The sequence below is a fragment of the Aethalodelphis obliquidens genome, unplaced genomic scaffold (genome assembly GCF_003676395.1).
Source record: "Aethalodelphis obliquidens isolate GAN/ISIS:26980383/991018 unplaced genomic scaffold, ASM367639v1 scaffold1, whole genome shotgun sequence".
Taxonomy (NCBI): domain Eukaryota; kingdom Metazoa; phylum Chordata; class Mammalia; order Artiodactyla; family Delphinidae; genus Aethalodelphis; species Aethalodelphis obliquidens.
Window position 1 is genome coordinate 58,271,721 of NW_020837945.1, and position 23,837 is coordinate 58,295,557.

Consider the following 23,837-nt stretch of genomic DNA (forward strand, 5'->3'; position numbering starts at 1 on the left):
TTCCATGAGACTTCTTTTTTGTTTACATAAAATGTACAGGAAAGCAAAAAGAAATACACCAGAGGAGATCAAGAAGCCAGGCTAGAAACCTCGGAGAATTCCTCACCTTTCTTACACGTGTTAACATAGACCTCTCTCCGGCCGCCCTCTCTCTTGTGTGTCACTTTGACAACACCTCTTGCCGTGTGCCCTTTCACCTCCCACAGCCCTAGTTCTTCCTCTGCTTTCTTTTCCTAACCTCAGCTGCAGTCTCTAATACATTGTCTGCAGGGCTCCATCGCGTTGCTATCTCCCTCACTGCTGGGGAATTAAACCCTGTCTCTCCCATTGTATCCTCTGCCCTCCTGCCTCTACTCTCCTTGCCTTAGCTCTCATCCTCATTCAGAGTACATTACTGCTTCCTGTTCTACATTTCCCTATGCTTTTCCCACCTCTAGGCCTCCACTCGTGTGATCTCATCCGCAATGAAAAGAACACCCTGGAACTGGGGAAGGAGAGAGAGGTATCATGAACCATTATTGTCACTCCTAGGGTCAGAAAGACCACCTGTGTGATTCTCCACCTTTTGAGTTGAATTGATTTATGGGATTAAGAGATCTCAAATTGACACAAGTATACATACATATGTACTCAGCTATGGTAAACTCAGCTTCAGGAAAATGAGTGAATTACATGTTTACACTTGATGATAAATCTTTAAGTGTACAACTTTTTACACATCCTTAACAGACCCAATAAGGTTGAACTGAAAAACCAGGGTATCAGACATGAATATCTTAAAATATTCTCTGGAATGTTCTTCCCTCCAGATCATCTGTAGCTTTCTTCTGCAATATGTGTGGTGGAGAAATGTTGCATGGCTGTTTCTCAGATGTGGTTTATTATTTGCAAATGTCCTGCTTGTCTCTTCCCTAGAGACTGTAAAGCTGATCTTCCAGCTAGTACTACTGTGGAATATTCTGGTGTTATATTTTGTTTGGCCAACTAAACTGCGTCAATACTTACATTTTTTGGCCATGGTGAGTTTTGGCTGAGCTGCGAGGCATGAGAAATCTTAGTTACCTGACCAGGGATCGAACCTGTGCCCCCTGGAGTGGAAGCATGGAGTCCTAACTACTGGACCCCCAGGGAATTCCCACTAATTAAATTTTTTGATTAAAAAAAAAGTGTATGTGAGGAGGAGAGAGGGGCCAAGTGTTGCCACCCTGTAGGGTAGTAAGAATACCCTTTAGTAGTTTGATACTATGTAGTTTTGTTGGAAGAGGGAATGATATTTGGTAATATTTTGTTTGGGTGATTAAGTAGCATTTGCAACTGCAAACCAGTTGAAATACATTAATACATTTTATCATCTAAAATGACATTAATGTCCTATGCTGCTGAGTCAAAAATTAAGCTTTTAAGTATCCTTTTTGACATAAACCCTCAATTCTGCGCCGTTAGAGCAAATATTGAAAATGCAGAGTTTGGGTTCAGTGCTTAGCTGCTGACTTCCATTAAACAGCATCTGCTCTGCCTTGCTTTCTGGATGGCTAACTCTGCACTATCTTAGCTCTGTTTCCTATTTTGTATGCACTACTTTATAACCAAAGTCTTCCCCACTAACTGGCTTTAATTTTTTTCTTGTTATTCTAACATCTCACTTATGGATTTCCCTTTGTATCCTTATCTAAAATATCCTAAATGGTTGGAGGATTGCTGTCCAATTTAAACCACATTTAAGATAGGCATAGACTTGGACCCCAGAGAGCATATCTTACATGGTGGTGGAGATGGGAAAGGATCTAGAGAACTATGAGAGAGAAATACATAGTTATTAAATATAGAAAATAACTGTTGCTTTTTTCCTACACAATTTTTGTTATTAATTCTGTCAGAGACAGGATGTTTGCTGGATGTACCAGTAGTCTGACCTTAGATGGGCTTGAGATTTTGTTTATATTTTTAAAACCACAAAATTTTAGGTGTGGAGGTGGCTTTATGCTACCATTGGATAATACCCATCAGATTCCCTTTCTTCAATAGGACTTAACTCCATTGTCATTTCTTTCTATGATAACTTCCCCAGACTACCAGTCTCACTGGGTTAGCCCCTCTCCACGCTCCTTTACCGATCTGTCAATCAATCCTCTATCAAGGCATGCATCACACCATATAGCATTTATTCATATGTGTGTTTTCCCCTTTGGACTGTCAGCTATGTGAAGGCAGGAAATGGTATCTTTGACCACATATTTTCCAGGGCCTAGCTTAAAGCCTGGTTTATAGTAGGCACTTAATGAAGATTAACACCTCCATAGAAACACACAACTCCCGAATCTCAGTGGCTTAAGACGATCTTGGATTGGCAGAGACCCTGCTCTCTATTGCTCTCACTGAGGGAGGTAGGCTAAGACTTGGATACAAGTGAGTCATCTTAGCAGGGGATGGAGACGGCGAATCATGCTCCAGCTCTTGGTGTTTCAGCTTGGAACTGACATGTCACTTTCTCTCCTGTTTCATTGATCAAAGCAAGGGACATAGCCACACCTAATGTCATGGGAATGAGGCAGAACAGCACTGCTTTGTTTCTGAAAGGAGAGAAGGGGAATAATAGTGAGCAACACTAGTGCCTGTTAAGCCGAAGTCTGATACATGGTAGGCACTTAATACCTAGTCAATGAATGAGGAACCTGAAACTACCTGTTAGGATTTTAATTTTTTTCTATACAATAAGCAGAATCACTCCAAGTAATGAAATAATCTAATAACTACATTAAAAAATGAGCATACTAAATATATTATCTAAGCCATATTCAGCAAACATCTGGAGACTTTTTTCTTTTTTTTTTTTTTGCGGTACGCAGGCCTCTCACTGTTGTGGCCTCTCCCGTTGCGGAGCACAGGCTCCGGACGCGCAGGCTCAGCGGCCATGGCTCACGGGCCCAGCCGCTCCGCGGCACGTGAGATCCTCCCGGACCGGGGCACGAACCCGCGTCCCCTGCATCGACAGGCGGACCCTCAACCACTGCGCCACCAGGGAAGCCCTGGAGACTTTTTTTGTAACCACTCTGTTCACTTTATTCATATTAGGGAAGGTGTTACGTTTGATTTTGCAGTTTTTCGGATGCATAAAGTATGGAATGGGTAAATTTGCATAATTGTCATTTTTGCCTGAGTCATTTAGAAGATTTGGAAAAAATGTTGAAGTCTTCAAATATTTACGTATTTAGTCTGATGAAGAAGTTCTTTAAAGTAACCTTTTTCGGAAGAGTTAATATCTGGATCAAAAATTGGGCAAGAGCTTAGGAAAATGAGAGTCTAATCAACTTAAAAATGAAGTATTGCTGCAGACTGTATGCTAATATTTTACACTAATTTTTTTTCTTCATTGTTAAGGTAACCCAAACACATTGTATAAAATGTGGAAAATACAAACTAGTTTGAGAAAGGTGAATTAAAAATCACTGGTGTGATTTCTTTTATTCCATTGTTCTTGTTATAGAATATGCATATGGACAAGGGAAGAGAAGATATTGGCTTGTAATGGGGGGTAACAGTGGAAATATCCAGAAATGATCAGATTGAGACTGTGGATTAAGGACAATATTGATAGGATTTGTTGATGGATAAAATGAGGAAGGAGGGAATAGAGAAGTGATAGAGATGGTAGAGGATAGAGGATATAGTGATAGAGGGGATCAGTGATGATTCCCCAGATTTTCGCTTGAACATCTATGTGTAATCCATGTGTATTTGTGGGTGTATATATAAGACTGCACTCATTGTATGTGTGGTTTTTAAAATTTACTTAACATTATATTAATGTATTTTTAATGCTATAAACATACCTTGAAATAAGATTTTAAATGGCTTAATATTCACTCATATGATATGCTATAGCTTTTGATTTTCTCCCTTATTTTGGGGGCAATTAAGGTGTTTTTTCCCCTTTAATAAATAACATGGTAATGTTCCCAGGATCCACCTACTTCCTTGTCTCCTCAATTCAAAAACATTTAACTTGAGGGAATTGACCAACGTTTGCTGGAATTTCAACATAGCAAAAACATGTGGTAAAATTAGTCGGGAATAGAAGGAACCAAGACTAGAGATCATCGTGGTTTCAGTCTTCCAAGGGGGCATGGTGAGATATAGCTCAAAGCAGACTGGTGTTGCTTTCGAGGTCAGAATTGGTAGTGGCAGACAATTGCCGAGAGGGACATTTTTCCTGGATGCAGAGATGGCACTGTCCCCGAGGAACGAAAGACCTGGCAAGAGCCAGATGGCAGGGCCAGATCCCAGCTGGGAGGCAATTCTAAAGGAGAATCTCAAAAAATTTTTTTGAGGTCCACTTCAAAAGACAATCATGCTTTTATCCATCAGGGTAGGGCTTTGGGTTGGAGGATAAGGTACCCAAAGCAGAGCTTCCTGTGGGAAGCTGCAGCTTTGAGGGGTAGGAGGACTCAGCCCATCTCTAGGATTTAAGCAGCCAAACTGTTTCTTTGCCCCACTCTCTGGGTAAGAAGCAGTTCCTTATTGGGCTGCCTGCATTTGCCCAGGAAATCTCTGAGGCTGAGCAAGCAAGGTGAAGGTCCTCCATCTGTGGCTGGGAGGGAGTGGGGAAGGCTGTGATGGACATTGAAAACTTGCGTTCATTGAGTGTCTCACCTCTGGGGCGATGGGAGTCAGGAGGGGCTGGAGATACGATAGAAATACTAGAAAACCCTCTGCCTTAAACTTGTGTCTTGGTCACACATTATGATATTGATTGCTAACCATAAGTAATACTGTTTATATATAGTGCAGAGATGCAGTAACCAGTGTTTGAGGTGCCTAAGGAGTTGGAGGACCGTCTTAGCAGTACCTGAGTTCAAATTTATGTTTAAATTGTGTTTTCACTTTGATGATAACTTAAAGAAAATATTTTTATCCGTTTGAAATATAAGGCTTCACATTTACAGTGATAATTTGTGATTAAAAAGACATTTTCATAGACTAAAACTGCAGTTTCTTAAGTTAATATTGTTCAAACTAGGGTCCACAACATATTCTTATGGGTACATCCATTAAAAAAATTTTCTTTTCGTCATGGAAAATAGAATCCTAATCTGATCCTGGAAGAATGGGTGGGTTCGGATGGGTGCAAAAGGAGAAAGGTGTTTCCATGAGAGGAGAGAGTTAGATCAAGGATGATCATGGTGCCTCTGGGATGCCTGGGAACTTGAAGGATGCATCAGTTTCAGGTTTTTAAATACTCCACCCTGACCCTGATATGTCAGGAATATGGGGGACACTTCTTCCTCTACTATTACCTACGTTTCTCTGGTGGTTGCGGGAGCTTTATTATGTCTTTTTGTTGAGAAGGTAACTCTCATAGTCCCCCTTTAAAGAATCATCTTCTAACCCTCATGTTATTGATCAGCGTCTAACACAAAATTTTCTTTCTCTGCCAGAATGTGAATGTAGTTTCCTCAGGACTTAAGTTCTGAGCGGTTAATGATTCTTGCAGAGACATCTAAAGGAAGGCCCATTGCAGCATCCCTTTGGGTTTTTGCTAGGTACTCAGGAAGGAGGTGGTCCTCCAGGGACTAGAAAACTAAAGGGACATTGTCTTTTTTAGGTACCAACCTCATCTTGCACTTGTACTTGGTTAGGGATTTGTTCCTCTCAAATTTCATTGATGTCCTCTTGAGTTATTTTTCTTTTGTACAAGAAACATCCCAGATCAGTGATCTTTATTCATCTTCATTTTGCAAGACAGCTTTTCTAGGTTTATTACTAAAACAGCGTTTGTGTTTTTTAATTACAACGGATTGGACTGCAAACCTATTTGTACTGATGTAGGCTGAAAAATGTGGTTCGTCTTTTGAAATCTTCTTTGTTGAGTAAAGCTTTCTCTCTTTTTTTTTCCTTTACAGATTCCAACAAGATTATGGCAGAGCAGAGCCACATGCAAAAGCAGCTGGATTTACAGAATGGTAGCTTAGAGGCGGGCTTTGTGGCGAATTCCCTCGAGAACGATTCCCAAAACATGATGGAGAGCCTGAGCCCGAAGAAATATTCTTCCAGTCTGAGATTTAAAACCAACGGAGACTATTCCGGTTCCTATTTAACCCTCTCACAACCTGTGCCTGCTAAAAGAAGCCCTTCTCCTTTGGGAACCAGTGTCAGAAGTAGCCCCTCCTTGGCCAAAATCCAGGGAACCAAGCAGTTCTCTTGTGACGGAAATGACAAAAATATTTCCGTGAAACCTCCCACCCCTTTACGCAGCACTTCACCCTCTCTTAGTGGATATCCACTTGGGAGAACAGACTTTGATCATTTTACAGGCCGGGACACTGAAAGGTCCTTGAGGCTTTCAGAGAAGCCTCCCTATTCCAAATACAGCTCAAGGAATAAATCCCACGACAATGTCTACTTTCTCGGAGGGCTGGAAGGCCGAAAAGCATCTGGCTCACTCCTGACCATGTGGAATGGAAGTTCCCTGAGCGATACTGGCTCCTTGCCCATCGGTAGGTCAGGGGCAGCCAGCATGCCTTCAAGCCCAAAGCAAGCCAGGAAAATAAGCATCCAGGACAACCTGACACTTCAGCCCAAGGTGACCAGACACAAGGATCTGGCATCTGAAAACATCAGTTTAAGAACTAGGAAGTACTCGGGCAGCAGCCTCAGTCACATGGGCGCCTACAGCCGATCTCTCCCCAGGCTGCACAGAGCCACAGAGAACCAGCTGGCACCGCTCAGTTTGCCTCCAAGAAGCTCTCTGGGCAATTACAAACGAACGAAACTGGGGGAAAAGGATCTACCTCATAGCATCACAGACAATGACAATTACCTGAATTTTTCTTCTTTGAGCTCAGGAGCTTTACCCTATAAAACCTCTGCCTCTGAGGGCAATCCTTATGTGAGTTCCACCCTCAGCGTCCCTGCCAGTCCTCGAGTGGCCCGGAAGATGCTTCTGGCCTCCACCTCCTCCTGTACCTCTGATGACCTCGATAGGGCTTCCTACTTGGGGACCAGCCCAGGTCATTCATTCCCTCCCGGAGAGCTTGACAGAGCGTTTGCGGCCAGGAGGAACTACTCGTGTGGGTCTGTTGAGTTTGATGATGCCGATCCGGACAGCCTCAGACAGGCCTCAGGAACCCCCCAGCCTGTCCTTCGGGAACGGAAAAGCAGCATTAGCTCCATTTCAGGACGAGACGACCTGATGGATTATCACCGGCGGCAGAGGGAGGAGAGACTCAGGGAGCAGGAGATGGAGCGACTGGTAATCTTCTCATCTGACTTGACCTCACTGTTTCATTGAATAACTTCTTGGAGACAAACCCCAAGGATATATGTGTAGAATTTCCATGGGCACCAGCCACTGGTCCCTTCTTAGATTTCCTCCTGCTAACCTTCCTCTTCCCAGATCACTATTATTAGTCACAAATGGGTAGTTTGAAGGCCTACGTGTGCCTAATGTTATATTAAGTTGCTCTGCAGAGGTCTCACAAGTATAAATTCTTGATAAATCTAACAAAGATAGCTGTGAATTTTACTGAATTACTTTAAAAGTCTTACAAACTTCTCTCTTAAGACTATGAGGAAACACTGATTTGTATTACTCATGTCATCAAATTTGCATGTATATGCTATGATGGTAATAATCAGTGAAATGACAACTCATTGGAAATTAGGCAGTAAGTTTCTCTGTATAGCAAGTTGTCTGTAAAGTTGAAAGGTTGCCCCAATGGTGCTCAACCTTTTTTCTGCACTGTATATAGACACACACACACCATAGTCCCTTCAGCCATATCTTAATACATATAGTGACTCCAAACTACACACGCTCAAAAAGAATTACTGAGTTGTCTTTTTCTATGGATTTATGATTACTGTAAAAATATTGAAAATCATAAGAAAAGAGGAAACAGGAGAGTCCCACTAATGAATAAGAACAAACTGCTGCATTTTTCTATTTTCTTTTAAGCATAATTTTTTAGGGTGAATACCTTAAGATTATTTTGATTCATTAATGATTAATGATTTCCTTAATGTGGGAAGCTGCAGGATGGTAAAGCTGATTTACAGAAGTGTAGGAATATCAAAAGTATTTTAGTTACTAAAAGAAAGTATGCTGGAATAAGATTTCTGAATCACATACAAAGCTAGTTAATGCCCTACAGGACAATAAAATTATAACTTCTGGATTATAATGAACAGAAACTTTTGCATCTATACAGGACAGAATTAGCTTGAAATTTTAGAAAAATAATTATTCACATCACTCACAGTTTTTGATAAGTTAATGTCTATCCTTACAGAGTTTCCAAATATCCTAATCACTAACAGTGAATGAAAACAAATGTGTATACCCCTAGAGAAGTTGGTATTCTGTGGGTGGATGTTAGATGGTGCTCCAGTATGGCAGTTCCTTTGTTATCATAAATAATCTCCAAAGATTTTTCATGATCACAAAAGGCATTGTATTTGGGCCTGATTCATTGACATAAGCTAGAAAAACTTTTAATTAGCATGTAAAAGCCTTCTTGTCTATAGATAGCAAATCTAGTGCTATACTGTGCTGAACAACTGTCATTGATAAAGCCAGAGAATCAACTTCTATGATTTATTAAGTTACCTAGGAGAGCATTTCAATGGCTTCATCACTCCAGAGGTCTTCCTTAAATGCTTTTATTTACTCTTCTGTTCTAAGGGTAGGAAACCAAACTCTTATTTATTTATTTATTTTTATTTTTGGCTGTGTTGGGTCTTTCTTGCTGCACGCGGGCTTTCTCTAGTTGAGGTGAGAGGGGCTACTCTTTGTTGTGGTGCGCAAGCTTCTCATTGTGGTGGCTTCTCTTGTTGCTGAGCATGGGCTCTAGGCCAGCACGTGGGCTCAGTAGTTGTGGCTTGCAGCCTCTAGAGCACAGGCTCAGTAGTTGTGGCGCACAGGCTTAGTTGCTCTGCGGCATGTGGGATCTTCCTGGACCAGGGCTTGAACCCATGTCCCCTGCATTGGCAGGAGGATTCTTAACCACTGCGCCACCAGGGAAGTCCCAAACTGGTTTCATCTTTAGCACTTATGAGAGTTGATGAATTTTTCTTTCCTCTAGTTTTCCCAAATCTGCTAAGGTTCCTGGCTATCCAGCAAGTGACCTTTTTACTGCCTATAAGGTTGGTGCCCTGTAAGCCACAAACAGGTCCTAGTTCAACTTCTTGGGAGAAGCTTTGGGTATTAGCTTCAGATATGAAGTTATAACCCTTTCTCCTTAATAAGGGGCTTGTCATATCTGATGAAGTGAGGCTAATTTTTAAGTAAGACACTCTACATTTGGCCTCTGTTGTATTGTCTATTTGTCTGATTATATTCCAGTAAAAGGGAGGACAGATTCTTATTGAGCCCATGCAAATAATGTTATTGCCGTTAAAAAGTCTCAGAAAAAAATGTTTCTTCCTGAATCTGAAGGACCAAGGAGAACAAACTAACACTAAAAGAATGTTTCATTTAGTTTGCAACATCGGAGTCAACTAAATTGATGGTTAGAGATAGATCAGCATGAATGCTAAAAGGGTTTTCCCCATCAGAAGATAGAACATTAAGATAACGCCAATAATTTTCCAAAATACATGTCCACATTCATAAATTAGATTTCCAGTTTCAGTTCAATCTGTTCTATGTAATTAATTCTTATTCCTCTAACCTTGGGTCATTAATTTGATTTCATGAAGTTATCTATTTCTGAACTAAAAGAAGTCCTGAAAATCTGATTTAGTCTCTAGTACTATCTCATACTTGTCTATGTAATGTCAGCTCTTCTGTCAGCCTCTGACCCTAAGTCCATGCTTTGAATATCAAGAGTGAAGAGTATCTGGTAAAGTTCTGTCCACGAGTCTCTGAGACTGTCTTTCTTTGTTAAAGGCACATCCTCACCTATAACTTAAGCAGAGTCTTTAGGAAAGCATGAGAGGAAATCGTGGACTACTGGGTGGGGGTAAAAGTAAGTGGCTATGGTTAATCTACGGTTAATTTAACAAACAGTTTCAACGAGAAAGAGAATTTAAATCTTCTATTAGGCAATAAGATGTTGATCTTATTTTTTTTTAATAAATTCATTTATTTTATTTATTTATTTTTGGCTGCGTTGGGTCTTCGTTGCTATGCGCGGGCTTTCTCTAGTTGTGGCAAGAGGGGGCTACTTTTCATTGCAGTGCACGGGCTTCTCATTGCGGTGGCTTCTCTTGTTGTGGAGCACGGGCTCTAGGCACGCAGGCTTCAGTAGTTGTGGCATGCAGGCTGAGTAGTTGTGGCTCGTGGGCTCTAGAGCACAGGCTCAGTAGATGTGGCACATGGGCTTAGTTGCTCCATGGTATGTGGGATCTTCCCGGACCAGGGCTCAAACCCATGTCCCTTGCATTGGCAGGTGGATTCTTAACCACTGAACCACCAGGGAAGCCCATGTTGGTCTTATTTAATCAGTGTTTCCCCTGAGGGTGAGAACGTATTACAGAGAGTGAGGACGTTGACATATATCCAGGGCCTTTCTGTAAAGCATGCAATCACTGAACTTTATGTTATAATATTTTGCCTGTACAAAATTAGCCTAGGGAAGGCTGAGCTTCTCATTTGATTTGACAAATCTTCCTATGCATTTCTTGATAGTGTTGAACTATTTATCAAGAAGGGGCTTAACAAATAAACCTAATTATTTCTAGCATTCTTCTTTTTGTAAGGTTAAGAAAAAAATTCTTTGTCATTGCCCAATAGTCCTCTGGGAAAACTTAAAGACAGTTCAAATGTAGAAGGTATCTTGGAAAAAATTTGTTTTCCTGAATTTAAGGTCTGATCTTGGGAAGGCGAAATCAAATATTAATCAGAGATTATGTTATTTGAATAATATAGCGTTGTGGATGCCTGAGGAAAATGAATGTTCGCAGTTTGGTTACCTAATAAAGTGAGAATAAGTTATTTATTATAAACAATAAATCTTAAAATAATCAGATGAGGAACTGTTTTTGGTCATTTTAAATATGCAAGTATATATCCCAGTTAGGACAAGGCACAAAAGATTACTCTTGTGAAATACTGAAACTCTTCTCTCTGGGCAGATTACAAAAAAAATAAATAAACTTTTGCTATCTTTTGTAAGCATAGGCTGATTTCTCCAAGGTAAGTAAGTAAGTAATTTCAATAAGAGATAATTGCATTTTAGTTTTACATTAATAGGATACTTCTCATAAAAAAATTACTTCATAAATAAACTCATCAGTGTTGTTCAAACTTTGCCAAAGTTTTAACATTTTATTACATCTTTACAGAATTAACTATTTGCAGATATTATAAAGGAAGTCAAATAAGCTCCCTTTCTGCAAATCTAAAATTTTTAATGTAACTTTATTTTATTAAAGTACAGTTGATTTACAGTATTGTATAACTTTCAGGTGTACAACATGGTGATTCAAACTTTTTATAGATTATTCTCTACCTAAAGTTAGTATAAGATATTGGCTGGGGGCTTCCCTGGTGGTGCAGTGGTTGAGAGTCCACCTGCCGATGCAGGGGACACGGGTTCGTGCCCCAGTCTGGGAAGACCCCACATGCTGTGGAGCAGCTGGGCCCGTGAGCCATGGCTGCTGAGCCTGCACGCCTGGAGCCTGTGCTCCGCAATGGGAGAGGCCACAATAGTGAGAGGCCCGCGTACTGCAAAAAAAAAAAAAAAAAAAAAAGATATTGGCTGTATTCCCTATACTGTACCATATGTCCTTATAGTTTATTTATTTTATACATAGTAGTTTGTACCTCTTAATTCCCTACCCTTCTATTGCCTCTCCATCCCTCTCCCCACATGTTATCACCAGTTTGTTCTCTGTATCTGTGAGTCTCTTTCTGTTTTGTTATGTTTATTCATTTGTTTTATTGTTTAGATTCTACATGTAAGTGCTAACATACAGTATTTGTCTTTCTCTGGCTGACTTATTTCATTAAGCATAATATCCTCCAGGTCCATCCATGTTGTTGCAAATGGGAAAACTTCATTATTTTTTATGGCTGAGTAATATTCCATTGTCTGTATATACCACATCTTCTTTATCCATCTGTTGATGAACTCTTAGGTTGCTTCCATATCTTGGCTATTGTAAGTAATGCTGCTACGAACATTGGGGTGCATATGTCTTCTCAAATTACTGATTTCTGTTTTCTTTGGGTATGTACCCAGAAGTAGAATTGCTGGATCATATGGTAGTTCTATTTTTAGTATTTTGAAGCATCTGCATACTGTTTTCCATAGTGGCTCTGCCAGTTTACATTCCCACCAACAGTTCACTAGGGTTCCCTTTTCTCCACATCCTCACCAGCATTTGTTATTTGTGGTCTTTTTGATGATAGCCATTTCGACAGGCGTGAGGGGATATCTCACTATGGTTATGGTTTGCATTTTTCTGATGATTAGCAATGTTGAGCATCTTTTCATGTGTCTGTTTACCATCTGTATGTCTTCTTTGGAAAAACGTCTTTTCAGGTCTTCCGCCTATTTTTAAATTGAGTTGTATGAGCTGTTTATATATTTTCGATATTAACCCCTTATTGAATATATCATTTGCAAATATTCTCCCATCCAGTAGGCTGTCTTTTTGTTTTATTGGTGGTTTCCTTTGCTTTGCAAAAGCTGTGAAGTTTAATTAGGTCCCACTTGTTTATTTTTGCTTTTGTTTCCTTTGCCTGAGGAGAAAGATCCAAAAAAATACCGCTACAACTTATGTCAAAGAGTGTTCTGCCTATGTTTTCTTCTAGGAGTTTTATGGTTTCTGGTTTTACATTTAAGTCTTTAATCATTTTGAGTTTATTTTTGTATATGGTGTTAGAGAATGTTCTAATTTCATTCTTTCACATGTAGTTGTCCAGTTTTCCTAGCACCACTTGTTGGAGAGACTGTCTTTTTTCCATTGTATATTCTTGCCTCCTTTGTCACAGAGTAATTGACCATAAGTATATGGGTTTGTTTCTGTGCTCTCTATTCCTTTTTTAATTCCTTTAGATGGCAATTTAAGTTGTTTATTTGAGATTTTTCTTATTTCTTGAGATAGTCCTGTATTGCTATAAACTTCCCTCTTACAACCACTTTTTCTGTGTCCCATAGGTTTTGGAAAGTTGTGGTTTTTTTTTTTTAACTAATTATTTTATTTATTTTTGGCTGTGTTGGGTCTTTGTTGCTGCACATGGGCTTTCTCTAGTTGCGGTCAGCACGGGCTACTCTTCATTGCAGTGTGCGGGCTTCTCATCTCGGTGGCTTCTCTTGTTGCAGAGCATGGGCTCTAGGTGCATGGGCTTCAGTAGTTATGGCATGTGGGCTCAGTAGTTGTGGCTCATGGGCTCTAGAGCACAGTCTCAGTAGTTGTGGCACATGAGCTTAGTTGCTTCACGAAATGTGGGATATTCATGGGCCAGGGATTGAACCCATGTCCCCTGCATTGGCAGGCAGATTCTTAACCACTGTGCCACCAGGGAAGTCCCTGTGTATTTATTTTCATTTGTCTCAGGGTATTTTCTGGTTTCCTCTTTGATTTCTTCATTGGTCCACTGGTTTTTTAGTGGCATGTTGTTTAATCTCCGCATGTTTGTGTTTTTCCCTGTAATTGATTTTTAGTTTCATACCATGTGGTTGAAAAAGATGCTTGATATAATTTCTAGACTCTTAAATTTGTTGGGATTTGTTTTGTGTCCTAGCATGTGATCTTTCCTGGAGAATGTTCCACGTGCACTTAAAAAGAATGTGTATTCTGCTGTTTCTGAGCGGAATGTCCTGTAGATATCTGTTAAGTCCAACTGGTCTATATGTCATTTAAGACCATTGCTTTCTCATTGATTTTCTGTTTGGATGATCTGTCAATTGATGTAAGAGGGGTGTTAAAGTCCTCTACTTTTATTGTATTATTGTTAATTTCCCCCTTTATGTCTGTTAATATTTACTTTATATATTCAGGTGCTCCTATATTAGGTATATGTTAACTAATACAGGAGCACCTAAATATGTTAATGAGTGTTATATCCTCTTCTCGTATTGATCCCTTTATCGTCATATAATGCCCTTCTTTGTCTTTGGATATAGACTTTGTTTTAAAGTCTACTTTGTCTGATATGAGTATTACTACCCTAGCTTTCTTACATTTCCATTTTCATGAAATATCTTTTTCCATCCCCTCACTTTCAGTCTGTGTGTGTTTTTAGCTCTGAAGTGAGTCTCTTGTAGGCAGCATATAGATGGGTCTTGTTTTTTTTTATCCAATCAGGCATCCTGTGTCTTTTTTTTTTTTTTTTTTTGTGGTACGCGGGCCTCTCACTGTTGTGGTCCCTCCTGTTGCAGAGCACAGGCTCTGGACACGCAGCCTCAGCGGCCATGGCTCACGGGCCCAGCCGCTCCAAGGCACGTGGGATCTTCCCGGTCCTGGGCACGAACCCGTGCCCCCTGCATCGGCAGGTGGACACTCAACCACTGTGCCACCAGGGAAGCCCATCATCCTATGTCTTTTGATTGGAGCATTTAGTTCATTGACATTTAAAGTGACTTTTTTTTTTTTTTTTGCGGTACATGGGCCTCTCACTGTTGTGGCCTCTCCCGTTGCGGAGCACAGGCTCTGGACGTGCAGGCTCAGTGGCCATGGCTCACGGGCCCAGCCGCTGTGCGGCATTTGGGATTTTCCTGGACTGGGGCACGAACCCGCGTCCCCTGCATCAGCAGGCGGACTCTCAACCACTGCGCCACCAGGGAAGCCCTAAAGTGACTATTGATAAGTGTGTACTTCTTGCCATTTTGTTACTTGTTTACTGGTTGTTATTGTAGTTCTTCTTGTTTTTTTCTCTTCCTTTAGTTTGTTCCCGTGTGGTTTGATGATTTTCTTCAGTGGTATGCTTGTGTTTCTTTCTCCTTAGTTTTTGTCTATCTATTGTAGGTTTTGATTTGTGGTAACCATGGGGTTCATATGTTGACCTATTTCTACTTGTTCTAAACTGATAGTCATTTAAATTCAAACACATTCTAAAAGATCTACGTTTTTTACTCCCCTCCCCCCCTTTTGGGTTTTTGATGTCATATTTTACATCTTCATGTCTATCCCATAACCGTTTATTGTAGTTATAGTTGATTTTACAATTTCTGTCTTTTAATCTTCATGCTCGATTATTTAAGTAGTTGATCCACAGTCTTTACTATATATTTGCCTTTATCTGTGGGATTTTTTCTTTCCTATAAACATTTTGTTGTAGCCTTTTCTTTTCCTCTTAGAGAAGACCCTTTAACACTTCTTTTAGGGTCACTTTAGTATTGCTGAACTCTTAGTTTTTGCTTGTCTGAGAAGTTCTTTATCTCTCCTTCACTTCTGAATAATAACCTTGCTGGGTAGAGTGTCCTAGGTCTTAGGTTTTTCCCTTTCAGCACTTTAAATATATCATGCCACGCCCTTCTGGCCTGCAAAGTTTCTGCAGAAAACTGTATTTTTGGTGTGTTCCTGGGGGGAGATGAGCTCAGCGTCCTCTTTCTCCACTATCTTGATCTCCCTGACATCCAAATATGTAATTTTTTAATTTCCATCAATTTTTGTTCTTCACGGTCTTCTTTCACTTTCTGGAACAATCAGACACTCCAGACAGAAGCCCTTAACTTAAGATATTGTAAACTGTGTTTAAGCTGACACATCACAGAACATAATTACTATTGATATAAAAAGGTTTGTCATAGTTATAACTGTTTGGTTGAACACAAATTTTATGTTTTTCTTAATCTTACACTGTATATAGAAGTGTATATAGAAGCTTATCTTTTCAGTAAACTAGTAAAGAAGTTCAGAGAAAGTAATCTCTTTATGATAAAACTAATCCAAACTTATTTTAAAGATGAAATTAAACTTTATTATTCTGTACACTGATAAGACAAGGTAAAGACATATAGCTATTTTTTAAACCAAATTATCAAATCAGTGTTTGATAATTTGTGTGAGGATCCACTTTATTCATCTAAACTTGTTTTCTAAGGCAAAGAAAACTGCTTCTGAAGTCAACAGTTTTGAAGAGGAAGGTCTTTTCTAAAGGAGAACACATCTAAATTTTTAGAATTTCCTTTTTATTTTTTTGGTATTTTGGGAATGTTAGATTTACTTAAATGCTTATTAGTCTCTATAAACCAATCACAATAGAGGTCCTTTATTTTAATGTATTATTATCCTCAGGAAGTAGGAAAATATTTCACTCACACACAGTGATTTTTTTTTCTCAGTTACAGAGACTAGGTAAAAAAATTGTCCTGATTTGAGTTCACAAATAGAAAAACAACAAACAAGTGAGAAATGATGACAAATAAATGCTCAGCCATCTCTCACCAGAGCAAGGGTAGCTTCCAGTTCTACCTGACAGTTCACCGAGTGGTCAGATCATAAAACCAGATTCCCAGTCATTGCACCATCAAAGCGGATAACTACTGATTGTGTGCAATCCAAAACCCCGATCAAATGTAGACACGAATCAGAAACCCAGAGCAGGAAAACAACAATTTCAGAAGATAGTGAGTCAGTGAAGGTAAAATTCTACTGCCATATGGGGTTTACTCCAGGAGCCAAGAAAAGCTGTGCCTGGGCTTCCAGCCCATGAGCTATTCTTCACGAGCAGTACAGTTTAATTGACTCTACAGGATGAGTCCACCGGGACCTCCAAATTGTCAAAGCATAATTTTCAAAAAATAAACCCAACTCTTAGACAAATATAGAATTAATAGATGCCAAAGATTTATTGAATTCATTAATGAGGAAACCAAGCAGGATAAAGTTGATTCACTAAGCATAATTTCTGTAGTATATTTTAGCTTGAGTTGTGATCATCCCAGTGTTTCATTTGGATGTTTTTACTTGTGCAATCTTTATTTGAAAACTCAAGGTAATTATATGGAGTATAAAAGGCTGAACCCTAGTCATGAATCTCTGAGGGCCTACTAATGGGGTACAACTGTCCACAGTGAGTCAACATTAAATAGCTTCCAACTGCTGTGCTAGTCGAGTTGTTTTGTTTTTTTATAATTTTTCTTCTTTCTTGCTCTAAGCTGCCAATTTTTCTTTTGTCATTAAGCCAGCCTTCTTTTTTAAATGTATGATTTTTAGAAACCAGATATCAAGACTTGTTTAAAACCACTGCCAACTAAGAGTTACTAGGTGCAAGTGAGGTCTTAAGAGGGTAGTGTGTGCACTTCAGCTCGTAGACCTTGTGACATCCTTCTGGGCTGGCCAGTGGTCATTTAAACTTCCCAGTTCTGAGCTGTTTTCCAAGTAGGGGAATGGATAAGGTACCTCTAGTGGGCTGGGATGCTGATCCTTTGACAAACTAGATGCTTGAAAAGCTAAAGAAATCATTACAAAGTAGACAGGATATTCTTTTATTCATCTCATTTGATACCTGCGTCCCTTCCAGTAATACAGAAGTAGTGATGCCCGTCTAGTTCATCTTACGGTCCAGGGCAGTTAAAGTCATTTTAGGAAGAAAAGGGGAAATACAAAACTTAAAGCAAACCCTACTGCTATTAAGAGTATTCGTTTGGTTACATCACCAAAAGCATCTGTGTGCTATTGTGGAGAACCAATAGATTCCCACAAATTGAGTTGTAGCAATCCATTATTTTCTTTCTGGCTGATGGCAGTCATCTGTGGTACCTTGATAAACAGTATTGTCACTGTTTAGAACTATGTAGGGTCACACTTGGTGTTCATTTCTCCAGCAAGTTGTAATATGATGCCAGCTCTCATGAGGCACCATGGAATAAGATTTTCTAACGTTTTACATATTCTGCCACCCCGGAGATGAGGTTGAATTTCTTTCAAGACGCGTAATAATACTTCCATGGTATTTATTATGTGAATAGGTGAAATGTCTGCGACAGTGATTCTCTACAATTTAGAAGATGTTTTGTTCTAATAGCGTTTCTGAAAGTGCTTTACAACTAAAGAATTTTAAGTTGCAAAGGGCTGGGACCATGCCTGTCTTGCTCACTGCTGTGCATCCACCTTGTAGCCAGATGGGTAGAGTATGGGAAACATTGTACACATGTTTTTAGAAAGAGTGAATGATATTCATTCTGGCTTTCCTTATTCTGTGGCCATAGGCTGCTCCCCTAGTTCCCAGCCATCTCAAACTTAAGTTTACATACTTAGTTCTTGGTAACAGTGAAGCTCTCCACAAAAGAATGCAAATATGTCAGCATAAATGCATTCTTTTTACTTCCAGAAACAGAAAATTCTCTTCCACTTTTCAATTAAAAAGAAAAAGATGAGAATGAGTTATTTTTCTTTATGCTGAAAAATTTGTAGCATTCTTTGTAAGAACTGGTGCTCTCCAGAATCATACAAAACCAAGGCTTGTGTACTTTTGAGTAGACAATAGGTCTAATGTTTCTAAAATTAACTAAAAGTATAATTGAGCATATTTAAGGAGTTATATAAAATGGAATTTTATAAAATAAAAGTGTATGTTCGCTGATCTCCTTAAGGTGGTAAGACAGATACTATTTTAAAGACCAGAGAGTAAACAGGCTTTATAATTCAGTTCTATAATTAGGAAAATTTCGGAACTCAAGAAGAGTGAGCATTGTCAGGTGAGAGTTAGTCTACCTGTGGATGTGTTTTGCTTTTATATCTGCTTCTTGCTGCCTTTACTTCCTAGTGACTCCTGACCCCAAAAGACAGTTTGGTCATTCAGACCTTTTTGTACTGTAAATTTGACACCACCTCTTCACTGGAAGCAGAAAGGACAGTGTTATAAGAATGTCTATGGCTTTCTAGCCATCTTCCTTTTTTCCTAAGAAGAATGTGTTTGAAATGTGAAGGCAAACTTAAGTATTGAAAGCTGTTTTGCACTCCCATCTGACTTGAAAGGCATCTGCTTCCTGATGTGGCCCTTCCTCTTGCTACATCCTGACTATAGTTTTAATTTAAAAAAAAAAAAAAGGGTTGCAGTAGTGGGAAGTGAGTCAGTTAAACTGCAAATGGGGTGACAGGTTGGTTTACGAACCAAATAAATTTGATGGCTCACACTTTTTAAAGGGATATTTAGAAATTATGACTCTCTTCCTGTATTCTGTGTCAGAATGTCCATTCATTCATTAATTGATTTAATCTTCAGGTTTGAAATAAGCTTTAGAATGATTTGTTTCTGTGGAGCCTTGCTTTTCCTAGCTCTAATGTTTAAAACAGCCAGTCAGTTCTCTGCCCCCTTTACTTTCATGACTCATTTGGATGGTTTGCAGAGTCTGACGCAGAAATACAATGTGAGCCATAAATGTGAACCATGTATTTTAAAATTTTCTTATGTTGAGAAAAACTACAAAAAAAAAGATGAAATTAATTATAATATATTGGATATTGGTCAGCACAGGATGAGATTGGTAATACTGTCTACTTACTAAATAAGCTATCCATTCTCTAAGACAACTTCTTTAATTTCTAATAAAATAAGAGTAGGTCTATAACTAGTAGATAATATAAAGTAGACTGTTATCTATGGTCAGATCACCTTGGGTCATTAGAGAATAAAGACTTTATCTTTTAAGTAGCAAATTGCTGGCATAAATGTAGATGTTCAGTAAATATTGAAGGAATTAATTCTTAGCAAATTAGATTTGCCAACTGTCCCCAGTTAACTGAGAATAAAAAGTCTTTTTTTTTCTTCTTCAGTTGGAGGGCTAGATGGGTAGAAGAGGAATGGGAAGGGAAAAAATAGCATTTAGCAATAACCTAGTGACTCCACATTGGGGAAAAACTGAGCCAAAGTCTTAGCGTAATTTTGTGTTAAAATAGTCCCCTATACTTGAGAGCAAACCCTAGGTTCTTGTTACAGTGACAGTACAAGCTCCTGCCTCTTGATGGTGCCACACATTTAAAAATCCCTGCTTAGAACTGAGGGATGTGTACTGTTCATCTTATGTAGCATAATTTAGCATTCTCGGGCTGAATGCTGAAATACAGAATGTAACTTAGACTAAAAGGAGGCCCTGTATGCCACTATGTCTGGGAACAGTCACATTCTTTTTGTAAAAATGATAAATCAATATAGAAAACTGTACAAGCTACATGAACATTGAAAATACAGTATGTCAATACCAACAGGTACATGGGAGAGGGGTGATGAGGGAGGACTATTGATTCTTCATAGGAAAAGTGATCCCCATATTTGTTGTTAAATTACTTAGTATTTCTAAATTAAAAGCCATTTATTGACCTGCCTTTTAAAAATCTCTCATCAAAGATTAGATTTAGTGACTGTGCTGGCTAATTCTTATAATGAGAAATTTTCTTAGTTCTAGAACAATTTATGGGAATATTTGCCGTGAAGACTGCTTTTAAAGTTTGAAATAGATTCTTCCAAAAAAAAAAAAAAAAAAAAGAAAAAGATGAAGAAGTCCAAAATAAGTATTAGAAATCAAACACATTCATCACTTTTTCAATGGAAGAATTTTGATTCAGCCATCTCAATGTGTACGTTAAGACATATTAGAAGGCACTTTTTAAAAAAAGTTAATCTCTTTATTTTGCGGTAAGTGTAGATTCCCATGCAATTAATTATAAGAAATATTGATAATTCAGAGAGGTCCTGTGCACCCTATACCCAGTTTCCTCCAGCGGTAACATCTTGCACACTCGAGTACAGTGTCACAGACAGTGTTACCGAGTCCAAGCTCATACTGCTTGCCTCATGGCAGGCCAGTAAATCAAGAGACGAGTGGTTGGAGCAAGGAATAGCAACTTTGTTGAGAAAGGCAGCAGACCGAGAAGATGGTGCACTAGTGCCCAGGAGACTCATCTTACCCCAGTTAGAATTCAGGCTTCTTTTATACTAAAAGGGGCAGGGGGTGGTCGGTTGTTGCATACTTCGTGGTGTCGGAATCCTTTGTTCTTGCAGCTGTCCTTGTAGGTCAGTCATGATGTTCCTGTAAACCTCCAATGAGACAAATGGTATTCAGTGTTCTGCAACTTTGTATCTCTATATGAATGGGAAAGTATGATTTTTTAAAAAGTCAGACCCTTGAGAATGGCCTATCGTGTATTTCAGGCTATAGGCAACATTCTTAACTTGTAGCAAAAGCAATAAAATACAAAGGTTGAAGTAAAAGAAACAGATCTAATATGGAGTCAGATTTGTTCTTCCCTGTTACACCAGGATATTCATGATGATGCAGTCAAGGTACAGAACAGTTTTAACACCACAAGGGTTTCTCCTGTTGCCCTTTTATAGCCACTCCTACTTTCCTCCTACCCTCATCTCCTCCTCAACCCCGGGTAACAACTGGTCTGTCTTCCATTTCTATAATTTTGTCATTTCAAGAATGTTACACAAATATAATCACGTACTATGTAAACTTTTGCATTTGGCTTTTTTCACTGCATAATTGTCTAGCGATTGAGCGAGGTTGTTGATGTTGTTGACTCTTCTTCAACTCTAAGTCTGGGATTTATGAGGCAAAAGAAAATCCCAGGGAACCTGTCTCTGTGCTTTTCCTTGAGTCCCTACTTTCCTAACTGATCTGCTGCCTTCTCTCCATTTTTCAGGGTCTTATGCTTGTCTTATATTTAAAATGTCCGAGGTTCTTAGTAGTACTTAGTGAGAAGAATAGGGATAAGGACCTCTACACCATCTTCCCAAAAGCAGAAATCGGTGAGACTGGTTTTTGAAAGTTCAGAATAGCCAAGAACTTTGCTCTGGTGAAGTCTAATTGACTGCAAGGGGGAAATATTTCTGTGGGGGCATGTTTTACAAAAGAATTTTGGTTTGGAAAAATTGATGTTTTTCTCATTCAAAATGGCTAAGACCCTATCCCAGCTCTGGGATTGTAATTCAGATTTTGAAAAAAGATAATTTTAAGAAAATGCTAAAAGTACAGTTAAAAAGAACAAGTTTCTTCAGACATGTATTATTCTTTCATTTTGATTATGGAATAACAGAGCCAGAACTTTGAAAGTTTGTCTTTTCCATCAGCTCATGAAGACCAAGGCCTAAATCATGTTAGACAGAGGTTGCAATTTTTGAAAGTTGTCTTGGGAGAAAGGAAAATATTGTTACTTTCCTAACAGCTCAAATAAAGAAGACATGTCATTGTTTATTTTGAATTTCTACATATAAAACTTGCTAGCATGCTTTTTCTTTTTTTTTTCTTTTTATTTCTTTTGCGGTACGTGGGCCTCTCACTGTTGTGGCCTCTCCTGTTGCAGAGCACAGGCTCCGGACGCACCGGCTCAGCGGCCATGGCTCACGGGCCTAGCCGCTTCACGGCATGTGGGATATTCCCAGACCGGGGCTCAAACCCGTGTCGCCTGCATCGGCAGGCGGACTCTCAACCACTGCGCCACCAGGGAAGCCAGCTAGCATGCTTTTTAAATTTTAACACATAGTATTTCCCATGAGATGTATCTCCCATCAATGGTTGCATTGCCGTACTTTCAGTTGATATGTGATAGCCCAGTCTCTTTTTTTTCACTTGTTATACTTTCTTACATTTTTACTCCACCAACTTCTTTGTGCATTAAAAAAAAAGAGAGTTTATTTTTTTAGGATAGATTTTCAAATGTGAAAATTGAGTTTTGATACCTCTCATGAACTGGTTTTGATGGAACAATATAAGATATTACATAATATTCTAAAAGTATTTCAATGGATTGTACATTGTAAACTGTGGTCTTTCAGGAGGAACAACAAAACAAAACAAAAAGATCCTCTGGAACTTAGTTAAGCCAAGGTGAAGATGTAAAGAAATGACAGTACTATTGGACTTTTGTTTTGTCATGTTTTCTTTAATGGTATAGAGCAATAGCATAATTTCTTTAACAGAAGGGACTCAGACACCATGTAGATTTTCTTCCGAAACCCTGTCTGTGTAAGAGGAAAAATACCTGGCATATTTTTCTTATACACTGTGGAAATTATGATTATATTGATCACATGAATTTCATTTCTTTACAGCCAATGTTTTTCAGTCTGTAGGGAGAAGTGTATTATTTTCCCCCTTAAATTTTCTGTTATGTAGTCATTCATAACGGGCATTTTCTTTCAAATGGCATCTTGTAATATTTTAAGAGTAGGTCACCACAAGACTGATATTTTATAAAAGTAAAACTTATCAAAACTTGCATGTCTGTCAGTTGATTTTAAATGGCAAAATGATGCAAAAAAGGCATCAGGAAAGGAGTAAAATACAGAAGATCCTAGTTAGGTGGTCAGAGATTAACTTGAGTCTGCCTAGCAAATGCGAGGAATAGATAGAGGTGGAAAAAGCAAGTTGAGAAAACATTCTTGGATTAAAAAGTAACAGGATTAATTTAATCAAGTGGTAGTATTTTAGGACATGCCTGATATAAATGAGAATAAAAATAAATGTTACCTCAGCATACACATGTATTATAGGTAATTCATATAATTATATATTAAGCGATGAAACTAATATTTAAATATATTTTATAAATGTGTTAATAATTAAACATATACTTATATTCATACATATTTTTTAAATATAAGCTCTTTCTAGGAGAGGGACACAGCTAAAAATAATAGTAGAGGCAAGCAGGTTTAAGGGGCTATGAGTAATAGTAATTAAAAAAAAACGATCAGGAGTGTGAGGATACATTTATGAAATAAGACGAAAAGAACTGAATTTCTTTGGGTATGAGCAAAGGCAGGATATGATAAACTCCTCAGGTACTGTTGTGGCCTCTCCCGTTGCGGAGCACAGGCTCCGGACGCGCAGGCTCAGCGGCCATGGCTCACGGGCCCAGCCGCTCCGCGGCACGTGGGATCTTCCCAGACCGGGGCACGAAGCCACGTCCCCTGCATCGGCAGGCGGACTCTCAACCAC

General features: G+C 39.0%; 1 protein-coding gene across 10 annotated transcripts in view; it reads left to right on the forward strand.

Moving 5' to 3' along the window:
• PHLDB2 (pleckstrin homology like domain family B member 2) overlaps nucleotides 1–23,837 on the forward strand; it is a 129,032-nt gene that overhangs the window by 18,117 nt on the left and 87,078 nt on the right. For all 10 annotated transcript variants that reach the window (XM_027104395.1, XM_027104438.1, XM_027104377.1 and 7 more), the window contains exon 2: nucleotides 5,901–7,249. In XM_027104395.1, the coding sequence (XP_026960196.1) occupies nucleotides 5,915–7,249 (1,335 nt within the window). In that variant the 5' untranslated portion in view covers nucleotides 5,901–5,914. The remainder of the gene's footprint in view (nucleotides 1–5,900; nucleotides 7,250–23,837) is intronic.